We start from the raw sequence: 9,591 nt of genomic DNA, 5'->3' as shown, positions 1-9,591 counted from the left end.
CAGAAGCCAAGGGATTAATAAGAACAGTTATTGTTATTAGATTTGAGGAGTAATGGGGTTGAAGAGACAGGATTAAATGAACTGCTGGGGAAATCTTCAGGGGATGTAGTATTTAATTATGTATTTCGTTTCCTTAGGGAGATGAGATTATTGGGTAGGATTTAGACCTTCACTGTCTCTGGTTCACACTTCACTGTCTCTGGTTCACCTTAAAGTTGGTTGCCAACCGCCATATAAAATCCACAGAAGAAGAAGACGAAGAAGATTGGTGGTAACTAGTGACAACCGTTGAGGCTCTGTTTCCGGGCGTGATTACGTCAGTCAACCGCCGTGAAGATTCTAGTTAGTTTAGCCAACTCAACACTTACCACCCGGCGACTCCCGGACCCAAACCCGGATAAGAAGTGTGCCAACAAGCACTCGGTCAAGGTAATGTTCATTATCAAGATTTCAGAGTATATGCATTTAATAGATATTTTCTCTGCACAATATCTGATTTCAACGATGAGGTAGGTAGCTGCAATACCGTTAACTTAGCTAGCTACTTGCTAGCCAGCTAGTGTGGGCTCTGTACTTTGATAGAACTAGCTAGCCCAGCTAGCATTGCCGCTTGTAAATAAGTAATTGATCTTATGATTATGATCTTGCGTTTCTGCAAATAAACAATAATCTGATTTAAATAAGTGTTACATCTGTGTTCATAGCTAGTTGGCTAGCTTCATTTGTTTTAGTTTGCTAACTTGGCAAATTATGTCACCATACAATCATGTCTCTAGTTGAGGTCACTTTCTGAAAAATTACTTTGGAATTATTTTGGTCTTTCACTCCATAGACAGACTGCAGAACATACTGGGGTTGCTTAACCTACCTAGCGTGAGGTGTGTGACAGTAACAACTTAAGAGATCCAGCACTGAAATACTGTTTACCTGTGGCAATGAAATCTCTACTAACAGCAAAATCAAGAGGAGCTTGTCAAGTTCAGAATCAGCAGATGCCTTGGAGCAGAATGTTGCTGGGATCACTGCTTGTCTTCAGTTTTCTGGTAGCTTCTGTGTCCTCTAATGAGGATTACTATAAGTTACTGAAGGTGTCCAGAGAAGCCACAACCAGAGAGATACGACAAGCCTTCAAAAGGCTGGCTCTGATCATGCACCCGGATAAAAACCCAGTGAGTAGCCTGCCCTATATATATACATACATATATACAGTACCAGTCAAAAGTTTGGACACACCTACTCATTCAAGGGTTTTTCTTTATTTGTACTATTTTCTACATTGTAGAATAATAGTGAAGACATCAAAACGATGAAATAACACATATGGAATCATGTAGTAACCAAAATATGTTTGAGATTTGAGATTCTTCAAATAGCCACCCTTTGACCTGATGACAGCTTTGCACACTCTTGGCATTCTCTCAACCAGCTTCACCTGGAATGCTTTTCCTACAGTCTTGAAGGAGTTCCCACATATGCTGAGCACTTGTTGGCTGCTTTTCCTTCACTCTGCCGTCCGACTCATCCCAAACCATTTCAATTGGGTTGAGGTCGGGGGATTGTGGAGGCCAGGTCATCTGATGCAGCACTCCTGGAGGTGTGTTGGGTCATTGTCCTGTTGAAAAACAAATGATATCCCACTAAGCCCAAACCAGATGGGATGGCGTATCGCTGCAGAATGCTGTGGTAGCCATGCTAGTTACGTGTGCCTTGAATTCTAAATAAATTACAGACAGTGTCACCAGCAAAGCACCCCACATCATAACACTACACATGCGGAGATCATCCGTTCACCCACACCGCGTCTCACAAAGACACAGTGGTTTGAACCAAAAATCTCAAATTTGGACTCCAGACAAAAGGACAAATTTCCACCGGTCTAATGTCCATTGCTTGTGTTTCTTGGCCCAAGCAGGTCTCTTCTTACTATTGGTGTCCTTTAGTAGTGGTTTCTTTGTAGCAATTCGACCATGAAGGCCTGAGTCTGTTACTTGAACTCTGTGAAGTATTTATTTGGTCTGCAATTTCTGAGGCTGGTAACTCTAATGAACTTATCCTCTGCAGCAGAGGTAACTCTGGGTCTTCCATTCCTGTGGCGGTCCTCATGAGAGCCAGTTTCATCATAGCGCTTGATGGTTTTTGCAACTGCGCTTGAAGAAACTTTAAAAGTTCTTGAAATGTTCTGTATTGACTGACCTTCATGTCTTAAAGTAATGATGGACTGTTGTTTCTCTTTGCTTATTTGAGCTGTTCTTGCCATAATATGGACTTAGTCTTTTACCAAATAGGGCTATCTTCTGTGTACCCCCTACCTTGTCACAACAGAACTGATTGGCTCAAACGCATTAAGAAGGAAATAAATTCCACAAATTAACTTTTAAGAAGGCACACCTGTTAATTGAAATGCATTGCAGGTGACTACCTCATGAAGCTGGTTGAGAGAATGCCAAGAGTGTGCAAAGCTGTCATCAAGTCAAAGGGTGGCTATTTGAAGAATCTCAAATATAAACTATATGTTTGATTTATTTAGCACTTTTTTGGTTACTACATGATTCCATATGTGTTATTTCATAGTTTTGATGTCTTCACTATTATTCTACAATGTAAAAATAAAGAAAAACCCTTGAATGAGTAGGTGTGTCCTAACTTTTGACTGGTACTGTATATATATGTATTAGATGTTATAACATGTTAAAATGTTGTACATTTTATCATAGTCTGTAACATATCACAACATACTGGTGATTTCCTAGTCTGGTCCCAGATCTGTTTTAGCTGTCTTTCCTACTCCTTTAGTCATTGTCACACCAAAACAGCGCAAACACATCTGGTACCAAGCTAGGTCCAGTACTTGATTTGTTATGTTGTTCTCATTCTCCAGCATGATGAAACTGCCCACGACAAGTTCCTGAAGGTAACCCGAGCATATGAAGTTTTGAAGGATGACGATCTGAGGAAGAAGTATGACAAGTATGGAGAGAAGGGTCTGCAGGACGAGCAGCAGGGAGGAGGACGATATGAGAGCTGGAACTACTATAGAAATGAATTTGGTAATTCGTTTTTAGAGTAGTCTTAAGAATTTGAAATGCAAACATTGACAATAAATATATTTAAAAAAGGGATTGATAAGCCACAGCTAACATGCAACATTTTCAGTCATTTCCTCAGGAAGTTGGTGTTTTCTTATCATCTTAGTCTTTCTGTCTTGTTTCTGCAGGTATCTATGATGATGACCTAGAGATTGTCACTTTAGATAGGGGAGACTTCGGTAAGTGATGTCACAGTATTCCATACCTTCACAGCCAACCTTTTTTTTGGGGGGGGGTAAGTTTGTTGTTGTTGTGATACTGACTCTACTACCATAGATGCAGCAGTGAACTCTGGAGAACTCTGGTTTGTCAACTTCTACTTCCCTCGTTGTCATCACTGTCACGAGCTGGCTCCCACGGTAATACTTTCCTCACTCACTCTAAAAGTGCAATCTACAATATTTACTGCTATTCATTGGTTGTTTCATATACTTAATTAAAATGTCCATTGAACAGTATGAGATATTGCAGATTTTTTATCCTCTTCATTTATCCTTTGATAATTGTTATCTATGTTTAATATTTCAACATGATATGATATTATGTTACTTAGTGTGTGTGTGTGTGTTTCCACAGTGGAGGGAGTTTGCTAAGGAGATGGATGGAGTGATCAGGATAGGAGCCGTGAACTGCGGAGACAACAACAGACTGTGTCGAAGCAAAGGCATCAACAGCTACCCAAGCCTCTACATTTACAAAGCTGGAATGGTAGGAGAAACATCACAGCTTTCTTTAGGTTTGCTCTGTCATGCATCACGTAGCCTGGTTAAACCAGACTGAATGCTAAGCTCACCATTGTTTTAGCACATCGTTCAATCTGTTTTAACCAGGTTATGTATCACTCACTGATTTATGGTGTTAGGAACAACACTCTAAAACCGATCCCTTTCTGTCGTCCAATAGAATCCAGAGAAATATTTTGGAGATAGGGCCAAGGAGAGTTTAACTAAGTTCGGCATGCAGTTTGTGAAGAGCAGAGTTACAGAGCTGTGGCAAGGCAATGTCTTCACTGAGATTGAGGCAGCGTTTTCATCTGGAGTTGGATGGCTGATCACCTTCTGTGCTGACTCTGGAGGTAAGACAGGCTGTTAAGGGTTACGTTGAGATGCTTTGTCATGTTTACAAATAGAGACTTTTAGTCAGAATTAGTGAAACCAATATGGTATTAATTGTATTTTCTATACAGTTAAAATAGGATCTGTGTTTGATCTCTTCATAGACTGTCTAGAGTCAAAGACGAGGCAAAAATTAGCTGGAATGTTGGTAAGTTCTCATTGAACCCATGCTGTATGTTTACCTTCCCATGAGCATACATTGATATTTTGACTGAATGTCTCTTCTTGTGTCCTCTTCAGGAAGGTCTAGTGAATGTGGGCTGGATGGACTGCTCTACACAGGCTGAGTTGTGTGACAGCTTTGAGGTGACCACCAGCACCACAGCCTTCTTTCCCCCCGGCAGTTCACTGAAGAACAAGGGCAGCGTGCTGGTAAGAGAGGCCCATGTTTTAGTTTTGTTTGCGCACACTAAAAACAAAGAACAACATTAAATGTATTTGTAAGTGAGAAGGAGAAACCCAGGATGGGTTTATGAAGAAGCCTCACCATACATACAGTTGAAGTCGGAAGTTTACACCTTAGCCAAATAGTTAAACTCAGTTATTCACAATTCCTGACATTTTAATTCTAGTAAAAATTCCCTGTCTTAGGTCAGTTAGGATCACCACTTTATTTTAAGAATGTGAAATGTCAGAATAATAGTAGAGAGAGATTTATTTCAGCTTTTATTTATTTCATCACATTCCCAGTGGGTCAAAAGTTTACATACACTCAATTAGTATTTGGTAGCGTTGCCTTTAAATTGTTTAACTTGGGTCAAACATTTCGGGTAGCCTTCCACAAGCTTCCCACAATAAGTTGGGTGAATTTTGGCCCATTCCTCCTGACAGAGCTGGTGTAACTGAGTCAGGTTTGTAGGCCTCCTTGCTCGCACACGCTTTTTCAGTTCTGCCCACAAATGTTCTATAGGATTGAGGTCAGGGCTTTGTGATGGCCACTCCAATACCTTGACTTTGTTGTCCTTAAGTCATTTTACCACAACTTTGGAAGTATGTTTGGGGTCATTGCCCATTTGGAAGACTCATTTGTGACCAACCTCATGATGCCATCTATTTTGTGAAGTGCACCAGTCCCTCCTGCAGCAAAGCACCCCCACAGCATGATGCTGCCAACCCCGTGCTTCACGGTTGGGATGGTGTTTTTTGTCTTGGCTGATTTCTTTTGATTTTCCCATGATGTCAAGCAAAGAGTGAAATAATCTGTCTATAAACAATTGTTGGAAAAATGACTTGTGTCATGCACAAAGTAGATGTCCTAACCGACTTGCCAAAACTATAGTTTGTTAACAAGGATTTGTGGAGTGGTTTAAAAACGAGTTTTAATGACTCCAACCTAAGTGTATGTAAACTTCCGACTTCAACTGTAGCTAAGAGAACACTTTTTTATGTTTTATTGAGATGATAGAATCGTAACTGTTGTGAAAGCACAGTTTTACAACAAACATTGGTTTCATCACAACAGTTCCTGCAGAGTTTGGACACCAGAGAGATCTATGGAGAGGTGATGCAGCATCTGCCTGACCTGGAGGCTCTTACTAAGGAAACCTTCCAGGTACAGTAATAATAATCAAAGCTAAGGTACAGTAAAAATCATCTGCATTGCAGTCTCGTGCAACCATGTATTTATTGTGCATGGGGGGGGGTTTATGTCTTCATTTGTATGCCGGCTTGAATGTTGTGGATATTTCAGTGGTGTCCTGATGTTCTTTCTTCTTCTTAGTAATAATAGACCTACCTAGTAAAAAGAACCACATATATTTGACATGAAATAATCTATTGTCTGACATGATTTCAGTTGGGGGAAAACACCTGTAGTGGTGATGCTGAAATATTTAGGGGGAAAAGTGATTCTGTCCTATTCTATTGTGTTCTATTCTATTCAACATCGGTCTCTGTAGAGTAAACTGGCCCATCATCGGTGGCTGGTCAGTTTTTCTTTCGGACAGAAGACCATTGCGTCTCATGAGTATAAGAAGCTCAAGGCTCTTCTGAAGGCGGCCCACATACAGGTAAGTTCTGGAATCCACAATGAATATCGCTCTGATTCACTGTTCATTCACGTCACTGATTCAGTCTGGATGTTTAATACTGCCAGGACTCTGTGCTTTTTCTCAGGTGGGAAAGGTGGACTGCCTTACTGACTCAGAACTGTGCGTCTCCTTCTACATTCAAAAGCCCTGCATCGCTGTCTTCAAAGGCCTTGGGATTCATGACTTCGAGATACACCATGGTAAGTCAACGTCTTATTCGAACACAAGCGATTTTTGTATTTTATCTCTCTATTTCACTCTGCATTCCTTTTCACTGGTTGTTGTATATCTATTTATTTTGTTATTCTTGTGTTTTGTTTTTCATGAGAGCTTGAGTGAGTAAGATTTCCAATGTATTTCTTATAAATGGCAAATAAACTGTTTCTGTTCTCCCAGGGAAGGATGTGCTGTATAACATCATAGCGTTTGCTAAGGAGAGTGTCAGCGCCCATGTCACCACTCTGAGACCAGAGAACTTCCCCAGTGATGGAAAGGAGCCCTGGCTAGTTGACTTCTTTGCTCCTGTAAGTATCGGCCTTATGTTAGTGACTAATACTCTACTTGCTTATCGATGTTCACAGTTGACTACGTGTTGACATGTATTGAAAGATAGGTGTGGCTACTAAGGAAATAATCTGTTGGTGACTAACATTAATCCCTGAAAGTAAACAGACATTATTGTTGTGTAACGTGGACTAGATCCAGTTGATTTGGCTGAGACATTGGGTGAGGTCCATGAACAAATACTAATATACTGTTTCCTTGTAGTGGTGTCCACCCTGTCGTGCTCTCCTCCCTGAGCTGAGGAAAGCCTCGATCCAGCTGTTTGGTCAGATGAAGTTTGGAACGCTGGACTGCACCGTGCATGAGAGACTCTGCAGCATGGTGAGTGTCGGGAGAACATACCAAACGTAAACCCAAACCCCCTAGATGTGGTATTCTTCTATGTATTCCACAATATCGGCCAAGATGTATTGAGGGAGCCTGGTTGCCAGTCTGTTTAGCTAGCATTCCACACCTTGTACTCCATGTCATGTGCATATGATGCAGGGTAAAATTAGTGGAATGTTAGCTAAAAAGACTGCCAACCAGGTTAGTATTGAGGAGCCAGCCATGCAAGACTGTTGCTCTAAAATTCCAGAGTAAATAACTAGGTTCCAGAGTTTAACTATGTCCCCAAATCATGGCCCTACTGTATGACGTAATCTCTCACTATAATGAAGGTATTGATCATGATTGAAGTGAATAATACGCATTTCATTCAATGGACTTAACTTAGTATGACTCACACATATCAACAAAGCCGTTTTTATTTCTTCCGGTAACATTTCTACTGCTTTCTTCTGGGCTGTATGGCATACAGGCGTAGTAGGGCTATCATTCCTCTGGCTGTGTCATAGCAAGGCTAGGCGTAGGGCTGTCATTCCTCTGGCTGTGTCGTAGCAAGGCGTAGGGCTATCATTCCTCTGGCTGTGTCATAGCAAGGCTAGGCGTAGGGCTGTCATTCCTCTGGCTGTGTCGTAGCAAGGCGTAGGGCTGTCATTCCTCTGGCTGTGTCGTAGCAAGGCGTAGGGCTGTCATTCCTCTGGCTGTGTCGTAGCAAGGCGTAGGGCTGTCATTCCTCTGGCTGTGTCGTAGCAAGGCGTAGGGCTGTCATTCCTCTGGCTGTGTCGTAGCAAGGTGTAGGGGCTGTCATTCCTCTGGCTGTGTCGTAGCAAGGCGTAGGGCTGTCATTCCTCTGGCTGTGTCGTAGCAAGGCGTAGGGCTATCATTCCTCTGGCTGTGTCGTAGCAAGGCTAGGCGTAGGGCTGTCATTCCTCTGGCTGTGTCGTAGCAAGGCTAGGCGTAGGGCTGTCATTCCTCTGGCTGTGTCGTAGCAAGGCTAGGCGTAGGGCTGTCATTCCTCTGGCTGTGTCGTAGCAAGGCTAGGCGTAGGGCTGTCATTCCTCTGGCTGTGTCATAGCAAGGCGTAGGGCTGTCATTCCTCTGGCTGTGTCGTAGCAAGGCTAGGCATAGGGCTATCATTCCTCTGGCTGTGTCGTAGCAAGGCGTAGGGCTATCATTCCTCTGGCTGTGTCGTAGCAAGGCTAGGCATAGGGCTATCATTCCTCTGGCTGTGTCGTAGCAAGGCGTAGGGCTATCATTCCTCTGGCTGTGTCGTAGCAAGGCGTAGGGCTATCATTCCTCTGGCTGTGTCGTAGCAAGGCTAGGCATAGGGCTATCATTCCTCTGGCTGTGTCGTAGCAAGGCGTAGGGCTATCATTCCTCTGGCTGTGTCGTAGCAAGGCGTAGGGCTATCATTCCTCTGGCTGTGTCGTAGCAAGGCGTAGGGCTATCATTCCTCTGGCTGTGTCGTAGCAAGGCTAGGCATAGGGCTATCATTCCTCTGGCTGTGTCGTAGCCAGGCGTAGGGCTATCATTCCTCTGGCTGTGTCGTAGCAAGGCGTAGGGCTATCATTCCTCTGGCTGTGTCGTAGCAAGGCGTAGGGCTGTCATTCCTCTGGCTGTCTCGTAGCAAGGATAGGCGTAGGGCTGTCATTCCTCTGGCTGTGTCGTAGCAAGGCGTAGGGCTATCATTCCTCTGGCTGTGTCGTAGAAAGGCGTAGGGCTGTCATTCCTCTGGCTGTGTCGTAGCAAGGCATAGGGCTATCATTCCTCTGGCTGTGTCGTAGCAAGGCGTAGGGCTATCATTCCTCTGGCTGTGTCGTAGCAAGGCTAGGCGTAGGGCTGTCATTCCTCTGGCTGTGTCGTAGCAAGGCGTAGGGCTATCATTCCTCTGGCTGTGTCGTAGCAAGGCGTAGGGCCATCATTCCAGCCATGTCACCTGTGATTGTGTGGTGAGCTGTGAGATATAACATTGAATCATTGGTCTAAATTAGTGGCAGTTGACCCAATTCAGTATCCACTTCTTCTGATTAATCTGACATCATCCTCCATTTCATATATGGAAACTGGCCTTTCCCCTAGCCAAAATCAAGATTTTATATTTTATATCCTGATCACATCCCTGAGTATGAACCAAATTAAATGTGTTTGTGGTTTTGATGGATAACTGAAAGTAGCAGTGGCTACCACAGTTATGTAACGTACTGTACAGTGGTTCCTCATTTAAAAGTTGCATCATTCCGCAGTATAGTCTGCGGTATGCTGTGATATACTTTGGGAGTCGCAGTGCTTGCAGTTAATGCTCATTTGAAACTCCAGAGGGCATCCTTGAGCACATATACTCGATCTAGTCTTTTTTATCATTATTTTATTAATGAAAACACAGATGTTGATGAACAAATACTTTATGCTTCTTTCTATTGGATATACAGTATATACAGTGCATTCAAAATACAGCGCCGGAAGAAGATGGCT

General features: G+C 42.9%; 1 protein-coding gene across 1 annotated transcript in view; it reads left to right on the top strand.

Moving 5' to 3' along the window:
• Window positions 1–311: 311 nt before the first annotated feature.
• LOC121555129 (dnaJ homolog subfamily C member 10-like) overlaps window positions 312–9,591 on the top strand; it is a 36,167-nt gene continuing 26,887 nt past the window's right edge. The window contains exons 1-14 of the mRNA XM_041868932.2: window positions 312–429; window positions 955–1,169; window positions 2,879–3,047; window positions 3,215–3,265; window positions 3,363–3,445; window positions 3,663–3,794; window positions 3,990–4,161; window positions 4,306–4,349; window positions 4,442–4,573; window positions 5,664–5,753; window positions 6,100–6,210; window positions 6,317–6,431; window positions 6,628–6,755; window positions 7,000–7,116. Coding sequence (XP_041724866.2) covers window positions 993–1,169; window positions 2,879–3,047; window positions 3,215–3,265; window positions 3,363–3,445; window positions 3,663–3,794; window positions 3,990–4,161; window positions 4,306–4,349; window positions 4,442–4,573; window positions 5,664–5,753; window positions 6,100–6,210; window positions 6,317–6,431; window positions 6,628–6,755; window positions 7,000–7,116 — 1,521 coding nt within the window. The 5' untranslated portion in view covers window positions 312–429; window positions 955–992. The remainder of the gene's footprint in view (window positions 430–954; window positions 1,170–2,878; window positions 3,048–3,214; window positions 3,266–3,362; window positions 3,446–3,662; window positions 3,795–3,989; window positions 4,162–4,305; window positions 4,350–4,441; window positions 4,574–5,663; window positions 5,754–6,099; window positions 6,211–6,316; window positions 6,432–6,627; window positions 6,756–6,999; window positions 7,117–9,591) is intronic.

This window comes from Coregonus clupeaformis, chromosome 40 (genome assembly GCF_020615455.1).
Source record: "Coregonus clupeaformis isolate EN_2021a chromosome 40, ASM2061545v1, whole genome shotgun sequence".
Classification (NCBI taxonomy): domain Eukaryota; kingdom Metazoa; phylum Chordata; class Actinopteri; order Salmoniformes; family Salmonidae; genus Coregonus; species Coregonus clupeaformis.
The sequence above is the reverse complement of the archived record's forward strand: the minus strand, read 5'-3'. Positions and strand labels throughout refer to the sequence as shown.